This window comes from Phyllobates terribilis, unplaced genomic scaffold (genome assembly GCF_046119375.1).
Source record: "Phyllobates terribilis strain yellow unplaced genomic scaffold, ASM4611937v1 Scaffold_5__5_contigs__length_657084704, whole genome shotgun sequence".
Classification (NCBI taxonomy): Eukaryota; Metazoa; Chordata; class Amphibia; order Anura; family Dendrobatidae; genus Phyllobates; species Phyllobates terribilis.
This window is the reverse complement of record NW_027362765.1, coordinates 383,453,507-383,475,827: the sequence shown is the minus strand read 5'-3', so window position 1 is coordinate 383,475,827 and position 22,321 is coordinate 383,453,507. Positions and strand designations below refer to the sequence as shown.

The 22,321-nt window shown below is 44.5% G+C and overlaps 1 protein-coding gene across 2 annotated transcripts in view; it reads right to left on the bottom strand.

Moving 5' to 3' along the window:
* Positions 1-22,321, bottom strand: part of LOC141273289 (C-type lectin domain family 2 member A-like) — a 121,154-nt gene that overhangs the window by 22,078 nt on the left and 76,755 nt on the right. For both annotated transcript variants that reach the window (XM_073684917.1, XM_073684918.1), the window contains one exon: positions 13,595-13,666. In XM_073684917.1, the coding sequence (XP_073541018.1) occupies positions 13,595-13,666 (72 nt within the window). The remainder of the gene's footprint in view (positions 1-13,594; positions 13,667-22,321) is intronic.

Below are 22,321 nucleotides of genomic sequence, written 5' to 3'. Positions count from 1 at the left end.
ATTTTTGAACAGCTGCTTGCAATTGAAATGTGGCCTTTTTGGCTCGTGGAGCCGGAAGCTGTCCACAATCTCATGCCAGCGGCCGGGTGTCCATACTCGGTCCCCAGCTGCCAATATTTCTCCTGGTATCGTCTCCGCTTTCCACAAGCATGGGTCCCACAACATTAACTGTGCCCTCCCCAGTGGACTTAAGTGGGAAGGACCACCTAACCACAAACACGTGGACAGGTGAATGTGGCCAGGGACGGTACATCTCACTAGAGCCAAGTCCACAGTAAAAAAGCCGCCATAAAGTGTCCGGGAATATTCCTGCATACTTTTCTTGGCCAGGTCTGCTTCTCGCCAAGGTTGGACGGGCTCACCAGAGAACCGGAAATTCCTCCGGTGGGCCCTAGCTTCTCCATCAGGAGAGTTCAAAGTGCTGAGGTGAGGTTGTGATGATGATAGAGGCCACCATCTGCTTAGCTTTCTGTTGTTTGGAATGCAAGCGCAAGTATGCAGCCAGAAACCCACCCACAGGCTGCAATGCTATTGTTATGATCTGCAAAATGTACTAAGGAAAGAAAGGGGAAAGCTGTCCCTACTGTAAGACTAAGTTGAATCCCTATGATGTAGCGGGCTGCCTGTTCCTTGCGAACGAACCCACCTTAGTCCTCGGCTAGTCTGAACGGAGACCTATAGAATAAGGGAGTGGGTCCCTAAAAGAACTAAGGACTGTAACAAAAATGGGCCACCTCCTGAACAGAGAAAGTTGCTGTACAACACAAAAAGACAAACTGACAAAAAGGTACTAGAGGTCCCAGAAGGACCAAGCGAATTGACAGAGATAGGCACCGAAGCACCTGGCTAGCAAAACAGTCAAACAACACTGAAGTCCAGCACAGCCAAAAGGGCGGAGCTGGAATATAAAGGCAGATGGTCACGTGACCGCAAAACACAAGATGGAAAAAACAAACAGGAGGGTTCTAACAGTACCTCCTTTTTTATGAGGATCCTACGGATCTTCCAGGCCCAGGCCTATGTAGAAACCTCTTGTGGAAAGCTCTAACAAGCCTAGGAGCAGAGACATCATCCGCCCTTACCCAGGAGTTATCTTCGGGACCGAAACCCTTCCAGGAGTCAAGATACTGTAATCTCCCTCTAAGCCATCTAGAATTCAAGATACGAGAAATTTCATATTCGCCGTCTTCCACCACAGGAGGAACTGTGACAGTGGCATCCCTATCTGATACATCAGCCTTTTTCAACAAGGAAACATGAAACACAGGATTAATCTTCCAGGAAGTAGGAACATCCAACCTAACCGCAGACGGTTTAACAACCTGAAGCACTTTAAATGGACCCACAAACTTAGGACCCAGTTTTTTAGAGGGAATCCTCAACCGCAGGTTCCTTGAGGACAACCAAACCATGTCACCCACAGTAAACAAAATCTCCTTACGTTTCCTGTCAAAATACTTCTTGGACTTCTTGTTAGCCTCTTGAAGGTTGCAATGTACATTAGTCCAAACTCTCTCCAAATCACCGGAAAAATTCTCCTCCTCCGGCACCGCCGACCCCAATTTGGAGAAAGAACCAAAAGACGGATGTCTCCCAGTACAACAAAATAAAGGAGAACACCCAGCAGAGGAGGATGTATGATTGTTAAGAGCAAATTCTGCGAGAGGCAGAAACTCAGACCACACCTCTTGATTGTCCGCCACAAAACAATGCAAAAACTGTTCTACATCCTGGTTCTTTCTTTCAGTCTGTCCATTAGACTCAGGATGATACCCAGACGTAAATGACAAATGGACTCCCAACCTGTCACAAAAAGCACGCCAAAAGTGAGCCACAAACTGAGGTCCTCTATCAGAAACAATATCTGTGGGAACGCTATGAAGCTTGACAATCTCCTTAACAAACGCCTTAGCGAGTGTCTTGGCGCAGGGCAACTTAATGAATGGAATCAAATGACACATCTTACTAAAACGGTCCACGACCACCCAGATGACAGTAAAACCCTCGGACACAGGCAGATCAGTAATAAAATTCATTGTGAGATGCGTCCAAGGCGCACTAGGAACTTCCAGAGGGCAAAGCAACCCCGAAGCAGGAGTATGTGAAGCCTTTGACCTAGCACACACCGTACATTGACGCACCCACTTGATGACTTCTTTCTGCCATCCAAGCCAACAAAAACTGCGACTGATAAGTCTCTTAGTCTCAGAAATTCCTGGATGACCTGCCAACCGAGACTCATGACACTCCACAAACAAATCTCTCCTAAAGGTTTAAGGTATGAACAACCTCCCATGGGGAGTGTTAGATGGAGCATCACCTTGAGCTTTCAGAATCCCATTCTCCAAAACGGAGTCCAATGCCGCCACCACAACTCCTTTCTGTAAAATGCTCTCCTCCTCCTCGGCACTGACCACAGGAGAGAAGCTGTGAGATAAAGCATCGGCTTTAACATTCTTAGTACCAGGGATATAGGTAACAGAAAAATGAAACCAAGGAAAAAAAAATGCCCACCTAGCTTGACGGGCATTCAAGCGCTTGGCAGCATCCAGATAGATCAAATTCTTATGATCTGTGAAAACCTGTATAGGAAATCTAGCGCCTTCCAAAAAATGAAGCCAATGTTCAAACGCGAGTTTAATAGCCAGCAACTCCCGATTTCCAACATCATAATTCAGTTCGGTTTCCGAAAATTTTTTCGAAAAGAAGGCACAAGTATGTACTCCATCCCTGTTCTCCTGAGACAAAACTGCTCCGACCCACACCGATGAAGCATCGACCTCGACCAAAATCCTCATCAGGCTGCATAAGGATAGGGGCCGAACTGAATCTCTCTTTGAGATACTTAAACGCTTCAAGGGCCTCAGTAGTCCACTGGACCGTATTCGCACCTTTCCTGGTGAGATCGGTTAGAGGATTAACAATTACAGAAAAATTCTTAATGAATTTCCTGTAATAATTGGCAAAACCTAAAAATCTCTGTATAGATTTCAAAGCAATAGGCCTAGGCCATTCCTGCACAGCCTGAACCTTCACCGGGTCCATCTCAAAGCCCTCCCTGGAGACAATGTAGCCCAAAAAAGTAATTTTCTGCACAGCGAACTCACATTTCTCCAGCTTAGCAAAGAGTGAATTATCACTCAATAACTGCAAAACTTCACGTACACTCAGCCAATGGGACTCCAGATCAGGCGAATGAATCAAAATGTCATCCAAATACTCAACCACATTCTTACCAATCAAAGGTCTCGGAATGTCATTAATAAGGTTCTGAAAAAATGCATGCGCATTGGTAAGACCAAAAGGCATCACCAGATTCTCAAAATGACCTACCGGAGTGTTAAAAGCAGTTTTCCATTCATCACCCTCCTTCACTCGTAACAAATTGTATGCCCCCCGGAGATCAATTTTAGAGAACCACTTGGCCCCCACTAACTGGTTAAACAAGTCAGGAATTAACAGCAATGGGTAGGAATTGCATACGGTAATCTTATTAATTTCACGAAAATCCAGACATGGACGTAAACCCCCGTCCTTTTTTTTAACAAAGAAAAATCCAACTGCCACAAGCGACTTAGAAGGTCTAATGTGACCAGCAGCCAGGCTAGTCAATATGTACTCCTCCAAGGCCTTTCTTTCAGGGATAGTCAGATTAAACAAGCGACTCTTGGGAAGAGTAGCTCCCGGAACAAACTCTATGGCGCAATCATAATCCCTATGAGGAGGTAAAACTTGCGACTTCTCCGAAAAAACACTCCAAAAATCTTGAATAGGTACAGGCAATTCCCCTTTTTCCACAGCCGCAATGCGACCATTACAACATTTATCATAGCACTTCGGACTCCAAGACTTAATCACATTAGTAGATCAGTCCAGTAAAGGATTATGCAGTTTTAACCTAGGCAAACCTAGAATGACCAGAGAGGGTAAATTATTTAATACAACCAAGTCCAAAATTTCTTGGTGTAGTCCATTGATAGTGAGGGGAAATGCAGCAACCTTGTGAGTAATATGACTCGCCCCCTGGGCCGTGGGGTACCTGGAACCGGGCCTTCTGGTGTACGGTGCTGATGGGGGTAGTAGTGGCAACCCGGTCCCATGGCTCAGGGTGGTCAGACCAAATTGTGGCAGTCTACTTATCAGTGTTATGAATGTCTGACTACACCACCCGTGGATTGCGGTCAGAGATAACCGCCGCTGCGAGGCAGACCGCTGAGGCTGGTGTTGGTGTGCAGCACAGGGGTAGGATAACTCAGAGTGTAGCCTCAGGGCAGTGTAGGTGGATGTTGGGGGTGATGTAGCCGGCGCAGCAGAAATCACACTGTCCAATGATGCAGTCCAAGGTCTTTTACTCACAGTTGTTATCCAAGTCACTTCTGTCAGCAATGACTGCCCAAGCCGTGCTGCGTCCACCAGGTGAGGGGCTCGGTCAACCCCCAGGCAACTCAGGAGCATGGCACAGGACCCCCTTCTGTCCTTTCTCTTGCCTCTCGTGCCCCACCAGTGACCAAACTTTTGTCCAGCTACCGCGGACCGTGTCGGGTAAGAGTTGGCCTCCGCTTCCCTCTATCCTATATGGCGCCTTCCTAGCAGGTTTGGCAGGGGGTCGCACCAATAAATGATCACGACCTCCGGTTCTTGGCTGAGGGATAATTTACCTCCACCAACTTGGGAATCCGGTACCCTTCCACAGCCTGACCCTTCACCCAATATAACGCGGGTTTGCAACGGTTGCTGTCCGTTCTGCTCTCTTAGGGTCCCTTCTGCCTTCTTGTTTCTGGAGCCTTTCTACTCCTCTGTCTCTTCTCCTTCCTTCCTTCTCCTTCTTCTCTTCTCCTCTCTGGCCCCGGCCTTCTCTCTAGGCCTGCCTCGTGGAGCTGAGCTTAGGCTGAGCCGCGGCTCCCTGTCAGCTCTGACTGAACTACTCTCTACTCCTTTACTCTACTCTGAACAAGATGGCTCCCACCTTTTATCTACTTCTTTGTGTCTGAGCTCAGGTGACCTGCACCCATTGAACTCCTTCCTGTGCTCCAGAAACTGTCCCCTTTCTGCTCCTACACCACTGGGTTCTCTCCCCCCTCCCCACTCCAGCCAGGGACATGGTCAGTTGTGCCTGCATCTGGGAGCACCGTCGAGCTGTCCCCTGGAAATGGGGAGTGTATGTGTGTGCAGCTAACTGAGCCCTGGTCCACACTCCATCCTTACCTGGGAGTGGAATATCACACCTCTGGTTGAGGTGCAATACCCCTGTAGCAATCGAACCCTCGGGGCGCTACAAATACATTTCAAGGGAGTGTTATCAATTGCAATCACAGAAATAGGTGATGACAAAGGTTTTGATTTCAATTTAAGTTTTTCCAAAAACCCTTTATCAATCACATTAAGTGTTGAACCACAATCCACAAATACCTGAAATTCAATCAAATTTTCCTGCAAAGTAGTACTCCCTGAAAGAAATACTCCTGCAGAGCATAAACAATAAAGACACAATCCCTCGGCGAACCTCCGGTCTCTTTCCTGAGAGTGGAGAGACATCGCCCCAACGTCCATCAGTTCTCCGCCATCTGAGCAGATTTTCTGAGGACTAGGACCTGGCATTACAGGAGTTTTTACCTCATTCTGCTAGGACCTCAGCCTCCTATCCACACAAACAGCTAATTGCATGGCATCCTGCAGAGTCTCGGGTGAGGGGAATGCAATTACCAAATCCTTAACTCTTTCACTCAGACCAGCAAGAAATAGACATTTCAGAGCAGGATCATTGCATTTAACTTCAGAAGCCCACCTTCTAAAGTGTGTGCAATAATTTTCAACATCACCTGACCCCTGAATCAAACGCCTGAGTTCTGCCTCAGCAGATGAGATTCGATCAGGATCGTCATATAATAGACCCATAGCAGAAAAAAATTCTTCTACCGACCTTAAGCATGGATCATTAGGTTGGAGAGAAAAGGCCCACCCCTGTGGTTCATTGCACAAAAGTGACATAATAAAACCAATGCACTGTGATTCATTCCCAGAGGACCTTGGTCTCAAACTAAAATATAACAAACAAGCATTTTTAAAGGAAAAAATATCTTGTTGTTTACGATAAAAAACATCAGGCAGTCCTACCTTGGGTTCCACAAAATGCGCTCCAGAACAGCTACTCACCTGTTGCTGGAGCTCGGACACCTCCAGAGACAATCCCTGCAAGCGTTGAGCCAAATCCTGGATAGAAGCCATACTGATCCCCGTATTTCTTTTCTTTTAGTTTTTTAGGCTCGACTTACAGTTATGATCTGCAACAAGTACTAAGGGAATAAAGGGGAAAGCTGTCCCTACAGTAAGACTAAGCTGAATCCCTATGATGTAGCTGGCTGCCTGTTCCTTGAGAACGGACCCGCCTTAGTCCTCGGCTAGTCTGAACGGAGACCTATAGAATAAGGGAGGGGGTCCCTAAAAGGACTGGAACAAAAATGGGACACCTCCTGAACAGAGAAAGTTGCTGTAGAACACAAAAAGACAAACTGACAAAAAGGTACTAGAGGTCCCAGAAGGACCAAGCGAACTGACAGAGATAGGCACCGAAGCACATGGCTAGCAAAACAGTCAAACAACACTGAAGTCCAGCACCGCCAAAAGGGCAGAGCTGGAATATAAAGGCAGAGGGTCACGTGACCACAAAACACAAGATGGAAAAAACAAACAGGAGGGTTCTAACAGCTATACTGTAACATTTTTGGACAGCTGATTGCACTTGAAATTTAGGCTCGTGGAGGTGGAAGCTTTTCCGAACCTCATGCCGGCGGCGGCCGGGTGTCCATACTCGGTCCCCAGCTGCCACTATTTCTCACGGTATCGTCTCCGCCTTCCACAAGCACCGGTCCCAGAACATTACCCGTGCCCTCCCTAGTGCACTTACTTGGAAGGACCACTTAACCACAAACACGTGGTCAAGTGAATGTGGCCAGGGGCGGTACTGAGTCAGTCGACAGCTTTTTTTGGTGAGAGTTGCATTTCACCACAGCCATATTCTTTAGCTCGGTGAAAGGACTTGGGAAACCGTATCTACTCCAGCTGTCATTTCACCCAGGAAGTCCTCTCATGCCTCTTCTTGCATAAGCAATGGCAGGCTCAGCCCATCCAACATCAGCTCACACTTCTCGGTGGTGCTTCGACACACAAACTTCTTTCGCCTTTAATTTCATGACTACAGAGTTGGGCAATGGCCTGATGAGCAATGCGGCTTGAGAAATAACATGCATAAGCACGTCCAATTTACAGTAAAAAAGCAGACATAGTGTGTCGGGGAACCTTCCCACATACTTTTCTTAGACAGGGCTGCTTCTCGGCAGGATTGGACGGGCCCACCAGAGAACTGGAGACTCCTCGGGTGGGCCCTAGCTTCCCCATCAGGAAAGTTCATAGTGCCAAGGTGAGGCCGTGATGATGATAGAGGCCACCATCTGCTTTGTTTTCTGTTCCTTGAAATGCAAGCGCAAGTATGAAGCCTGCCACCCACCCACCCGCAGGCTGCAATACTAAACTGCCACATTTTTGGACAGCTGCTTGCACTTGAAATGTAGCTTTTTAGGCTCGTGGAGGTGGAAGCTGTCCACAACCTCATGGCGGCGGCCGGGTGCCCTTACTTGGTCCCCAGCCGCCACTATTTCTCCCGGTATCGTCTCCGCCTTCCACAAGCGGGGGTCCCTGAACATTACTGCTGGTACTTTTCTGTGGAATCTGCTTGCCTCCTACCAGCCTGGAATATTTCCAGTAAACTATGGTACAATGCCATGGTATTAGTACTGCACTGACCCCAGTACCAGTAACAAATCCATCCAAAATTTCCTTCTCAGGAATTTTATTTGATAGACTGAGTGGCTGCCCAAATACATTAGTATCTCACAAAGTAGCTGAAGATAGAGTGGCAGTAGCTGCAAGTTTCTCCTGCCTGTTAGATATCAGAGGATGAATGGCAACATATTGGCTCAGTGGTTAGCACTGATGCCTCGCAGCACTGGGATCCTGGGTTCAAATCCCAGCAACGACAACATCTGCAAGGATTTTGTATGTTCTCCCCGTGTTTGCATGGGTTTCCACCTCAGTAAAAAAACAGCCATAGAGTGTCCGAGAACCTTCCCGCACACTTTTCTTAGCCAGGACTGCTTCTCGGCAGGGTTGGACTGTCCCACCAGAGAATCCTCGGATGGGCCCTGGCTTCTCCATCAGGAGAGTTCATGATGATAGCATAAACTTAGCAGCTGCTATGGGGCTCTTGAGCGGGGGAGAAAGGTAGGCCCTTAGAATCAAATCGTCAGGTGGGCCCAATGTTTTTCAGTCTGAAGCAGCTTCTCAGTGGGAGTTGTATATCACCACAGCCATATTCTTTAGCTCGGTGAAAGGACTGTCATAAATGGAAACCGTATCTACTCCCACTGTCATTTCTCCGTTACCAGGTTCCACCTATTGTCACAAACGACCATGCCTGGCTGTATTTTCAGCGGTGAAAGCTACAGATCAGGCTGCTGTGTTACAGCTTTCAACAAATCTGCAGCAGTGAGTGGTTTGTCACCTAAGCAGAATTAAGCATGTTATCTTCAGCATAGCCTGTTGCCACTTGGCCAAGGCAGTGCTGCAGTGCTTTCAGCTTGTGAATGATGTGGTCATTTCGGAGAAGGAGGCCGAACTGGAGGAGGAGGAGGTGCAGGAGCTGAACAATGTGATTACATTGAGGTTACATTGGCGACTCTGGGTTTTACACTAAAGAAAGATCCTACTGTGTTTTTTTTACGCTATTTTTTAAGACAAATACATTTACTGGGAAATGTAATTTTAACATTTTACAACCTTATATAGCCATGTGGTGTGTGGCACATCATCAGACACATCCTGTTTCATTTATGATGGAGGGACTCTGAAAGTCACAAAGCCTATTTTTATAGGACCATCAGGCGGGACTTACTATTCTTAAAGGGCCAGAAGTCGGCCCTCGCTATTGTTAGAGAGTCATCAGCCAGCTATGTTTTGTTGTTCCCATTATTAAAGAGTGGGTCTCCTATACTGTTATTGCATATGCAGTGACTGCAAGGGCTGCCAAAAATTTGGACGCAACCGAATACCACTTTGAAGAGACATAGAGGAGAATCTCAGAAAAAAAAATGTTCCCATTATAAAGGAGCGGGTCTCCTAAAGTGGTAATGTCCATGCTGTGACTGCAAGGGCTGAAAAAATTTTAGGAAAAACCCCACTAACAATTTAAAGACACATAGAGCAGGGCCACAGTAATGAGTACGACATGTTCCCATTAGAAAGGAGCGGGTCTGCTATACAGTTATAGGGTATGCAGTGAGCCCAACGGCTGGCAAAATTTAGGAAAAATCCCACTAGCAATTTAAAGACACATAGAGCAGGGCCACAGTAACGAGTACAGCATGTTCCCATTAGAAAGGAGAGAGTCTGCTATACAGTTATAGGGTATGCAGTGAGTCCAACGGCTGCCTAAATTAGGGAGAAAAAAACAATACCAATTTAAAGACACACAGAGGTGGGCCTCAGTAACGACATGTTCCCATTAGAAAGGAGAAGTTTTGCTATACAGTTATAGGGTGTGCAGTGAGTCCAACGGCTGCCTAAATTATGGAAAACCCCAATACCAATTTAAAGACAAACAGAGGTGGGCCTCAGTAACGAAATGTTCCCATTAGAAAGGAGCGGGTCTGCTATACAGTTTGAGGGTATGCAGTGAGTCCAACGGCTGCCTAAATTAGGGAAAAACCCTAATACCAATTTAAAGACACACAGACGTGGGCCTCAGTAACGAAATGTTCCCATTACAAATGAGTGGGTCTGCTATGCAGTTAGAGGGTATGCAGTGAGTTCAACGGCTGCCAAAAATTTGGAGGCACTTGAATGCCCCTTGGAAAAGACGTAGAGGAGGCCCTCATGAAAAAATGTTCCCATTATTAGGAAGTGGGTCTCCCATACTGTTTGCCTATGCAGTGAATGCAATGGCTGCCAAAAATTTGGACCTACTCCAATGCCCCTTGCAAGAGACGTAGAGGAGGTGATATGGTAGATATGGTGGTTACTGGTGAATGATATGGTGATGGAGGATGAGGAGAAGGAGGAGGACAAGAGCAAATAGACAAAATCAGGAAGCATATACCCATGTCTGGGTGTGAAGAGGTGCATGGGAATAAACGTTCCAAAAAAGACACTGGATTTGAGTTTATGCTGCTCTGCTATCATTCGGTCGTGTTGAGAAGTCTGGCCCAATCCCAGCCCTTGTTCATTTTTCTAAGAGTCAGCCTGTCAGCATTTTCAGTTGACAGGCGGATGCGCCTATCAGTTATAATTCCCCCAGCGGCACTAAAAACCCGCTCTGATAAAACGCTAGCAGCAGGGCAGCCCAGGACCTCCAAGGCGTACAGAGCCAGTTCATGCCACGTGTCCAGCTTGGATACCCAATAATTATAAGGCACAGAGGAATCACGGAGGATGTTGGTATGGTCGGCAAGATACTCCCTCAACATCTTCCCAAACTTTTCCTTTTTTGGGACAGTACGCCGTGCATCAGGGCCAGTGCGATGGGAGGGTCTGAGAAAACTGTCCCAGAACTTTGCCAGTGTTCCCCTGCCTCTGCTGGATTGGATTTGTGTCTCTCTCGCCTGTATTCCTTGGTTGTCCAACAAACTGTGACCTCTGCTGCCAGCGTTTTCAGATGGGAATTTTTTTAATAATTCCGCAACAAGGGCCTGCTGGTACTGCCCCATTTTAGTAGACCTGTCCACCGTGGAAATAAGAGATAGAAAGTTCTCCTTGTAGCGTGGGTCTACAGAAAACCACAGTTTTAAATAGCTGGCCTGTAGGTTACTATTTTTCACAGTGACCTGGTGTCAATAACTTCACTAACACACTGCAACAAAATTTAAATGGAGGACAATTTTTTCCACGTTCATTACAAATTTCTGAATTTTTATTACTGTAATATGGAAAGGATCTGACTGTATTCTGCTGTGCCAACAAGCAAATGGAGCAGAAAAATGGTGTTCTCTGGATTACTTTTTAAACAAATAATCAGGATTAAGATAAAAAAAAATATCCCTGGCTGCTGGTTCCTGGGGCTATTTCTAGAAATATCTGTAACAGCAGCAGCAGACAGACCTGGAATGGAGCCTCTTGTGCTGTATCATGCACTGCAGTCTGCCACATACCCTGCCTGCCTGCATGCCTAGCACTGATTATACGCAGCTGGATTAGTCCTCAGAAGGACTGTTAGTTCAGATGGATATGTATATATGTTGCGGAATACCTACACTAACTAATAAACAAGCAAATCTCTCCCTGATGAAGCAGCATCTCTCCCTCCACTGCCTGTTTCCAGGGTAGACTGTGATGAGCATGGCGGCGCCAGGTCTTATATAGACCTGATGACGCTGTGCAGCCAGCCAATCACTGTAATGCCACAACCAACATGGCTACGGCATTACAATGAGTGGCAGGCAATCCCTGCATGTTCATTGGCTCTCTAAAGAGCGCCAAACATGCAGGGAGGGGACCAGAGCTCCCACATGTGCGACCCGGAAATACTCTCCGAGCGCTGAGCATCTCGAGCAGTGAGATGCTCGGGCAAGTACCGAGCAGTGGCGAGCATGCTCGCTCATCACTAATTATAATGACTTATATAAAAATATAGAATCTTAGTGAACTGTCATAGCAGTTTCCTCTTAAAAATGAGGCGATGGCTTAATAAATTTGGTGCAGCCTTTCTGCGTTTTTTAGCTACAACACCCAGGTTGTCTTGAAAGTTAGGTCCATAAATATTTTGACAGTGACACAAATTTTGGCATTTTAGTGGTTTGCAAAAAACATATTCAAGATGCAGTTATATAATCAATATGGGCTTAAAATGCTGACTCTCAGCTTTAATTTGAGGGAAGTCATATTCTAATTGGAGGAAGGGTTTAGGAATTACAGTTCTTTAATATGGAGCTGCCCCTTTTTCAAAAGACCAAAGGTAATTGGATAATTATTTTTGAAAGCTCTTTAATAGGCTGCATGGGCTTTTCCCTCATTAATCCATCATCAAATGAGCAGGTAAAAGGTCTGGAGCCGATTCCAGGTGTGGCATTTGCATTTGGAAGCTGTTGCTGTGAACTCACAACATGCTGTCAAAGGAGCTCTCAATGGAAGTGAAACAGACCATCATTAGGCTGAAAAATAGAAGGAATTCATCAGAGAGATAGCAGAAATGTTAGGAGCGGCCAAATCAACAGTTTGGTACATTCTACAAAAAATGAGCTCACTCGTGAGCTTGGGAATTCGAAAAGGCCTGGACATCCATGGAAGACAACAGTGATGGATGATCGCAGAATCCTTTCCATGGTGAAGAAAAGAAAAACCGCTTTACAGCATTTATCCAAGTGAAGAACACTCTCCAGGAAGTAGATGTTTCCCTAAATCTACCATAAAGATAAGATTTCATGAGTGCAAATATAGAGGGTTCACCACAAGATGCAAACCATTAACCATTCATAAAAATAGAAAGGCCAGATTAGACTTTGCCAAGAAACATTTAAAGAAGCCACCCAGTTCTGGAAAAGCATTCGCAAGACAGAGACTAAGATCAATCCTGTACCAGAATGACAGGAAGAAGAATGTATGGAGAAGGCTTGGAGTGGCTCATGATCCAAAGCACACCACATCCTCTGTAACACATGGTGGAGGCGGTGTGATGGCGCAGGCTTGCATGGCTTCCAACAGCATCGGGTCATTAGTGTTTATTGATCATGTGACTGAATACAGAAGGAGCCAGATGAATTCTGTGTTTACAGGGCCATACTTTCTGCTCAGATTCAACCAAATACAGCAAGGATGATTGGATGGTGATTTACAGGACAGATGGACAATGGCCCAAAACATACTGCTAAAGCCAAGAAATGGAAAATTCTGCAATGGTCAAGTCAATCCCCAGATCTCAGCCCCATCAAGCTGCATTTCAAAGGCTGAAGACAAAACTTAAGGCAGAAAAACCCACAAACAAGCACCAACTGAAGTCACTGCAGTAAAGGCGGCAAAGTATCACAAAGGAGGAACCCCAGCATTATGGCTTCCAGACTTCAGGCCGTCATTGCTTAAAAGGATTCTCTACAAACTATTAAAAAACTATCATTTTATTCATGAGAAGTTAATTTGTCCAATTACTTTTGAGGCCCTGAAATGAGGCGGCTTTGTAGAATTGCAATTCCTAAACACTTCACGGGATATTTTTATTCAACCCCTTTAATTAAATCTGAAAGTCTCCACAAATTGCATCTCAGTTGTTTAATTTTAAATCCAAAATAGTGGCCTGCAGAGCTGAAATCATAATGTTTCAGTCATTGTCCATACATTTCTGGACCTAACTATATATTCTTTAATTTACCATCTATGAAAAATATAGTTTTTCATACATGTAATTCATTCTGAGACTTTTCTGGTGCATTTTTCTAGACATGTTTATATGGACAATATGTTTCTATATCTTATAACAAACATATTTACATAGTAATGTAAGGACCCCAAATGGTTATTTAAATGCAGCTAAAACATACCAAATATTGATACTTACGAGACCTGACAACGATGAGAGCCGCTATCAATCCGATTATCACCAATATCAGACCAGCAATCAGGAGACGCTCTGCAGAAAAAACAATGAGGAGACTGATTGTTACTTGTGGATCCAATAAGAGAAGAGAAGACAATGACACGATGTAATAACACGGTACAACAGCATTTCCTTTTATTGTGCGAGCCACAGACAGAATTCATACGGTAAACAACAAGCCATCATCTTACTACATCAAAAGGAAAAAAAATGATGGCTTCTGCAATGTGACAATATTAACCTCTTCCTCACTCAGCCAATTTCTATTTTTCGGTTTTTCCTCACATTCTTCCCAAAGCTATACCTTTTTTATTTTTTTCTGCTTATATAAGGACTTATGTTTTGCGGGACAAGTTGTACTTTTGAGAGACACCATTTATTTTAACACATAATATACTAGAAAACAGGAAAAAGTCCAAGTGTGGTAAAATTATGAAAAAAAAAAACACAATTCTTACATTATTTTTTCGGAATTGTTTTTATTGTGTACATTGTGTGGTAAAATGACCTCACGATATAATTCTTCTCATCAGTACGATTACGGCCATACCAAACATTTCCATTTTTTTAAATTATTTTAGTGGTGAAAAAAAAATCTGAAGTTTTAAAAAAAAACTTTTAATCCATGTCTCCATTTCCCGTAATGCTTTCTCTTTTTGTTTTTGTTTTTTTTTGCTGGGTGAGACAATGTTTTTTTATATCGGGTTATATTATTCTCTAATATCGGGTCAGGGTTCTCATAGTCACCGCCACTTGGGAAGCTCCGCGACAAAGCATTAGCCTTGACATTTTTGACCCCTGGACAAAAAGTGACAACAAGATTGAACCTAGTAAAAAACGGGGACCATCTAGCTTGCCTAGGGTTGAAACGTTTAGCTGACTGGAGATATGACAGGTTCTGACATTCTTCGAATGCCAATTTGATCACCCAAAGTTCCCTATAACCTACGTAATAATTTCTCTCGGCCGAAGACAATTTTTTAAAAAAGAAAGCGCATGGACGCCATTTACCAGAGGACGGCCCTGAGACAACAAAGCCCCAACCACCACATCCGATGCATCAACTTCCACAATAAAGGGTTGGGAAACATTGGGTTGACTGAGTATAGGTGCAGTGGCAAAATAATTCTTTAACCCCTTTACGACCCATGGCGTTCTAATACGCCATGGGCCATCACCCCCGGTTCAGTGAGGGCTCCGGCGCTGAGCCCGCACTGAACCGAGCACATGTCAGCTGATTCTTACAGCTGACATGTGCCCGCAACAGCGGCATTTAACTCGCGCTTCCGGGAAGCGCGTCACTTACCCCGCCCATCGGCGACCCCGTCACATGATCGTGGGTCGCCGATGGGTGGTCATAAAAACCCTGGGTCTGCAGCAGACACCAGTGGTTGTCATGATCTGGTCACTATGAGCGCCACCTAGTGGTCGGCGCTCATAGCACAGGACCATTTCTGCTGCATTCAGGGGATCTGCTCGTCGATCAAATGAGTGCTGCTTCTAGTCTCCTATGGAGACTATAGAAGCAAGCAAAAAGTGAAAAAAATGTTTTAAAAAATATTTTAAAAAATAAAAAATATATAAAAGTTTAAATCACCCCCCTTTCGCCCCATTCAAAATAAAATAATAAAAAAAAAACCCACATACACATATTTGGTATCGCCACATTCAGAATCGCCCGATCTATTAATATAAAAAAATAATTAATCCGATCAGTAAACGGCGTAACGAGAAAAAAATTCTAAACGCCAGAATTACGTTTTTTGGTCGCCGCAAAATTGCAATAAATGCAATAATGGTCGATCAAAACAACGGATCTACCCCAAAATAGCATCAATAGAAACGTCAGCTCAGTGCACAAAAAATAAGCCCTCACCTGGCCCCAGATCCCAAAAAATGGAGACGCTAAGGGTCTCGGAAAATGGCACCATTTTATTTTTTTTACCACATTTTGGATTTTTTTTTCACCGCTTAAATAGAAAAGAACCTATATATGTTTGGGGTCTACGAACTTGTAATGACCTGGAGAAAAATAATGGCAGGTCAGTTTTAGCATTCAGTGAACGTGGTAAAAAAAATTTAAAAAAACCATCTGTGGTATTGCACCTTTTTTGCAATTTCACGGTGCTTGGAATTTTTTTCCCGTACATGATATGGTAAATGTAGTAATGGCGTTGAAAAGTACAACTCGTCCCACAAAAAATAAGCCCTCACATGGCCATATTGACTAAAAAATAAAAAGGCTATGGCTCTGGGAACAAGGGGAGCCAAAAATGAAAAAGCAAAAATGGAAAATCCCAAGGTCGTTAAGGGGTTAAGGAAGCCTAGGCTCAGCCCAATAGACTCGGTCATGATCATAATACATGAGGGCCAGAGCCCCAAAAAACCCTTCACAGACTGATGTGTTTGATGTTGGCACAGCTGCTGATAAAATATCTGGTCCATCATGTCATATACAGTTAGGTCCATATATATTTGGACAGAGACAACATTTTTCTAATTTTGGTTCTAGACATTACCACAATGAATTTTAAACAAAACAATTCAGATGCAGTTGAAGTTTAGACTTTCAGCTTTCATTTGAGGGTATCCACATTAAAATTGGATGAAAGGTTTAGGAGTTTCAGCTCCTTAACATGTGCCACCCTGTTTTTGAAAGTCTGAACTTCATATATATATATGGACCTAACTGTATACTGTACTGCTGCCTCAGCTACTTTTTGTACTCCTAGAGCTGGCACAGGGAAGGGAGCATTGGCTCTTTGGGCAGCAGTGATGGGTCTCCTGGTAAGTCGAATTGTTGTATGGCATCTGCTCGATGAAAGCTCCACTGAGCAGGAAACACAGGTTATCTTGTAATGCACCCATTTTGTCTCCCCTTTTGAAGCTGGAAAAAAATGTTCTATTTTGCTTTTAAAGAAATGGTCTAAAAGTGTGGCTCTCCATTAGTCTTTTCATTGCTTGATGGTAACAATTTGTCTTCAGTATATGTCAATACACAGCGATCAATAAGTACATGAACTCCACTATTACTTTAAGGTACTTAGTTAACATTTTGACATAGTATATTTGTGCACCTAGTAACTAGTTTAAGACTAAAGCTGTGTGGGCCCTATTTTTTCCCCAGTATACAGTGGTGGCCAAAAGTATTGGCACCCCTGCAATTCTGTCAGATAATACTCAGTTTCTTCCTGAAAATGATTGCAATCACAAATTCTTTGGTATTATTATCTTCATTTAATTTGTCTTCAATGAAAAAACACAAAAAGAATTGTCCTAAAGCCAAATTGGATATAATTCCACACCAAACCTAAAAAAGGGGGTGGACAAAAATATTGGCACTGTTTGAAAAATTATGTGATGCTTCTCTAATTTGTGTAATTAACAGCACCTGTAACTTACCTGTGGCACCTAACAGGTGTTGGCAATAACTAAATCACACTTGCAGCTAGTTAACATGGATTAAAGTTGACTCAACCTCTGTCCTGTGTCCTTGTGTGTACCACATTGAGCATGGAGAAAAGAAAGAAGACCAAAGAACTGTCTGAGGACTTGAGAAACCAAATTGTGAGGAAGCATGAGCAATCTCAAGGCTACAAGTCCATCTCCAAAGACCTCAATGTTCCTGTGTCTTCCGTGCGCAGTATCATCAAGAAGATTAAAGCCCATGGCACTGTGGCTAACCTCCCTAGATGTGGACAGAAAAGAAAAATTGAGAGATTTCAACGCAAGATTGTGCAGATGGTGGATAAAGAACCTCGACTAACATCCAAACAAGTTCAAGCTGCCCTGCAGTCCGAGGGTACAACAGTGTCAACCCGTACTATCCGTCGGCGTCTGAATGAAAAGGGACTGTATGGTAGGATACCCAAGAAGACCCCACTTCTTACCCTGAGACATAAAAAAGCCAGGCTGGAGTTTGCCAAAACTTACCTGAGAAAGTCTAAAACGTTTTGGAAGAATGTTCTCTGGTCAGATGAGACAAAAGTAGAGATTTTTGGGATAAAGCATCAACATAGAGTGTACATGAAAAAAAAAGAGGCATTCAAAGAAAAGAACACGGCCCCTACAGTCAAACATGGCGGAGGTTCCTTGATGTTTTGGGGTTGCTTTGCTGCCTCTGGCACTGGACTGCTTGACCGTGTGCATGGCATTATGAAGTCTGAAGACTACCAACAAATTTCCAGCATAATGTAGGACCCAGTGTGAGAAATCTGGGTCTCCCTCAGAGGTCATGGGTCTTCCAGCAGGACAATGACCCAAAACACACTTTCAAAAGCACTATAAAATGGTTTGAGAGAAAGCACTGGAGACTTCTAAGGTGGCCAGCAATGAGTCCAGACCTGAATCCCATAGAACACCTGTGGAGAGATCTCAAAATGGCAGTTTGGAGAAGGCACCCTTCAAATATCAGGGACCTGGAGCAGTTTGCCAAAGAAGAATGGTCTACAATTCCAGCAGAGCATTGTAAGAAACTCATTGATGGTTACCAGAAGCGGTTGTTCACAGTTATTTTGGCTAAAGGTTGTGCAACCAAGTATTAGGCTGAGGGTGCCAATACTTTTGTCTGGCCCTTTTTTGGAGTTTTGTGTGAAATGATCAATGATTTGATTTTTGCTTCATTCTCTTTTGTGTTTTTTTCCTTTAAAGCAAATTAAATGAAGATAATAAGACCAAAGAATTGCAATCATTTTCAGGAAGAAACTGAGTATTATCTGACAGAATTGCAGGGGTGCCAATACTTTTGGCCACCACTGTACATTAGGGATGTGGTCTCCTCCAGGGCTCAGCACCCTTATCTACACATCCTTCCCAGACACGGTTTTAATACCGAGCTACACCTAGTTTTCTTTATCTTTCTCATTCAGATGAGGCTTGGCTTGGCACATGGATAGGTAGGAAATTAGTGATAGGGACATCTACATTTAGGTACACCTTGTTGTTTTTGGAGGCTTTTACACTTTTTGATCAAAAAATATTAACTGTTTTCGTAATCACCAATTACACACTGACTGTCAGTCACCATCCATGCCTTTTCCTGGAATAGCTAAATTTTCTCCTGTATATTCACCTTCAGCTCCCACTTCTCATCTTCCGAATCCTCTTCATTCACATCCTGCTGCATAACACTATTCTGTTTCTGCAAAGCTTCAAGGGTGTGCTTCGCCATAAAAGAATGGTTGAAATGCTCCAATGTTCTCTTAGCCATCTTCAAGTGGATATACTTCAACAGAGTCACCATGATGTGGCAGTGGGCTTTGATTAAAAAGTAACTAAGAACCTCATATTTATTTTGTATAGTTATGGTATATATTTTTATTAATTGTGGGTCTTTTACTGTATCTATTAAATAACTTTGGTTCTAATTAGTGATGAGCGAACATGCTCGACACTGCTCGGTACTCGCCCGAGCATCTCACTACTCGGGATGTTCGGCGAGCACTGAGCATTTCCGGGTTACTCGGGCGGGAGCTCAGGTCTCCGCCCTGCATGTTTGGTGCTCTTTACAGAGCCAATGAACATGCAGGGATTGCTAGCCAGTAACTATAATGCCGCAGCCATGTGGGTTGTGGGCATTACATTGATTGGCTGGCCGCACAGCGTTACCTCGAGTATTTAAAACCGGGCGCCGCCATCTTGGACACAGACGTAGGGAAAGTGTAGGGAAAGTGCTGCTGAGCTAGGGAGAGATTTATAGTGCGAAATAGTTAGTGTAGGGTCTCTAAAGGGTCTCTAAAGCCTGCCAAATCAAACAAACAGTCCTTCTCAGGACTAATATCCATCCCAGATATCAGGCAGGCAGGCAGGCTGTATAGGCGACACAGTGGTTATACCAGCAAACTCTGTATTACAGTCCTGTGTGCTGCTCCTGCTGCTGAAATTGCTGGACTTAGCTCCACGTCTTGGGGGCCAGGAAAAATCCTTTTTTTCTCATCTAACTCCTCTTTTTTTTCCGCTCCTTCACACTGTCTGTGACAGTTCAGACACAAATATATCTGTTTAAAAGAGTCTGGTGTAGGCCAGAGAAATAGAACTGTGGTTTTGCAGTTCCACGGTTCAAACCTCTGTATTATCCACTTTTAGGCCATTTTTATCTAAAAAAAACCAGTTTGAGTGTGTCGCTCACTGTTCAGCCGCAAATATATCTATTTAAAATTGACTGGTATACCCCAGTAAATTATAACTGTGGTTTCACCGTTCCACGGTAAAAAATCTCTATTATCCTGCTTTTGGCATTTTTTGCCGTAAAGAAAAACAGTAATAGTGTCTCCCTGATTGTTCAGACACAAATATATCTGTTTAAAAGATTCTGGTGTAGGCCCGAGAAATAGAACTGTGGTTTTGCAGTTCCACGGTTCAAACCTCTGTATTATCCTGCTTTTGGCATTTTTTGCCATAAAAAAAAACTGTAATAGTTTCTCCCTGATTGTTCAGACACAAATATATCTGTTTAAAAGATTCTGGTGTAGGCCCGAGAAATAGAACTGTGGTTTTGCAGTTCCACGGGTCAAATCTCAGTATTATCCTGCTTTTGACATTTTTTGAAGTTAAAAAAAAACTGTAATAGTTTCTCCCTGATTGTTCAGACACAAATATATCTGTTTAAAAGAGTCTGGTGTAGGCCAGAGAAATAGAAGTGTGGTTTTGCAGTTCCACGGTTCAAACCTCTGTATTATCCACTTTTACTTTCGGGCCCTTTTTTCCTAAAAAAAACAGTTTGAGTGTGTCGCTCACTGTTCAGCTGCAAATAGATCTATTTAAAATTGTCTAGTATACCCCAGTAAATTATAACTGTGGTTTTTCTGTTCCACGGTAAAAAATCTCTATTATTCAGCTTTTGGTATTTTTTCCGTAAAGAAAAACAGTAATAGTTTCTCCCTGATTGTTCAGATTGTTTAAAAGAGTCGGGTGTAGGCCAGAGAAATAGAACTGTGGTTTTCCTCTTCCACGGTTCTAATCTCCTTTTTATTATCCTTTTTCCATTGATAGTGCGAGTGTAAGCTATTTTACTTAGTGTAAGCTATTTTACTTGATTTAAAATGGGCAAGGCGCGTGGCAAGGGACGTGGAACTGGACGTTCTGGTGATGGTGCGTGCAGAGGATGGGGCCGTGGCCAAGGTGAAAATGTGCCACAACCAACAGCCACATCTTCTCGCTCCCACTTCTTGACCGAATTACTAGGGAAGCACACTACAACACAGAATTGCGAACTCATCAGTGTGAACAGGTTATTAATTGGATAGCAGATAATACCTCCAGTTACCTGGGCACCACCACCTCCGGTCTGACTTCCACACGGTCAAGTTTAAGTAGCCATGAGTCTCGACCGCATACTCCTCCTCACCCTGATGCTCCTTCCTCCCACCATGCCGAGTGTTGTCAGACAGCAACTGATCCCACACTTGGACACTCTGAAGAGCTGTTCACTGGTCCATTTCCAGATTTGTGCCCCTTGCCTGCTCCGCTTGAAGTGGTGGAAGAGGAGATCCCATGTAGCGATGCCCAAATATTTGAACAGCCATGGCCACAGGAAGTCGACGCTGGCAATTTGTCACAAGAGGTGGATGATGACAATACACAATTGCCAGGAAGTGAGGAGGAGGATCGTGGTGCGCAAGTAGAAGAGGAGGAGGTGGTGAATGATCTAATAACTGACCCAACCTGGCAGGAGGACACGCAGAGTGAGGGCAGCAGCACACAGGGTGAGGGAGGCAGAGTACCCCAACAGGCAGGAAGAAGCAGTGTGGTGGCCGCACACAGAAGTCTCCCTGACGGCACACTGGGTAAACATAGTGGAAGCCGGGACCCAGTCGGACCTTGGGATGGAACACATCCTCCCCACACCGAGAATTACGGGTCCTATGTCAGTCTGACTTGCCCCCACAGTGTACAGCTCCTGCGCATCATCCTCCTCCTCCTCCTCATGTTCAGCCTCCATCTCAGATATCACCACATCAGTTACAAGCTGGAATCACTGCAGTACTGCCTCCGTCAAGCGGCAACAGGCTGTGCTGAAACTCATAAGCTTAGGTGATAAACCTCACACTGCTTGTGAGTTGTGGACAGCTGTGAAAGAGCAGGCAGATCTGTGGCTGAGACCGCTGAACCTACATCCAGGCATGGTCGTGTGTGACAATGGCCGTAACCTGGTGGCGGCTCTGAGGCGAGGTGAGATCACACACGTACCATGCCTGGCTCATGTGCTTAACCTCGTGGTTCAGCGGTTTCTTAAATCGTACCCCAATTTGCCAGATCTGCTCGTGAAAGTACGCCGCCTGTCAGCTCATTTTCGCAAGTCGGCTACAGCTTCCGCCACCCTTGCTGTGTTGCAGCAGTGTTTGCAGCTTCCATCACACCGACTGGTGTGTGATGTCCCCACACATTGGAACTCTACCCTCCACATGTTGCAAAGGATTTGTGAGCAGAAGAGAGCAGTTGTGGAGTACCAGCTGCAACAAGGCCATCGATATTCTGGTCAGACTCCACACAAAAGACCTGAGGAGTGGACCTGGATGTCTGACATATGTACCATGCTGACAAACTTTGAGGAGTCCACCAAGATGGTGACTGGCGATAACGCCATCATTTGCGTCAGCATCCCACTTGTCTGTCTTTTGCAACGCTCTCTGCAGAGAATTAAAGAGGAGGCATTGCAGCCAGAGTATGAAGAGATGGATCAAGGAGCCG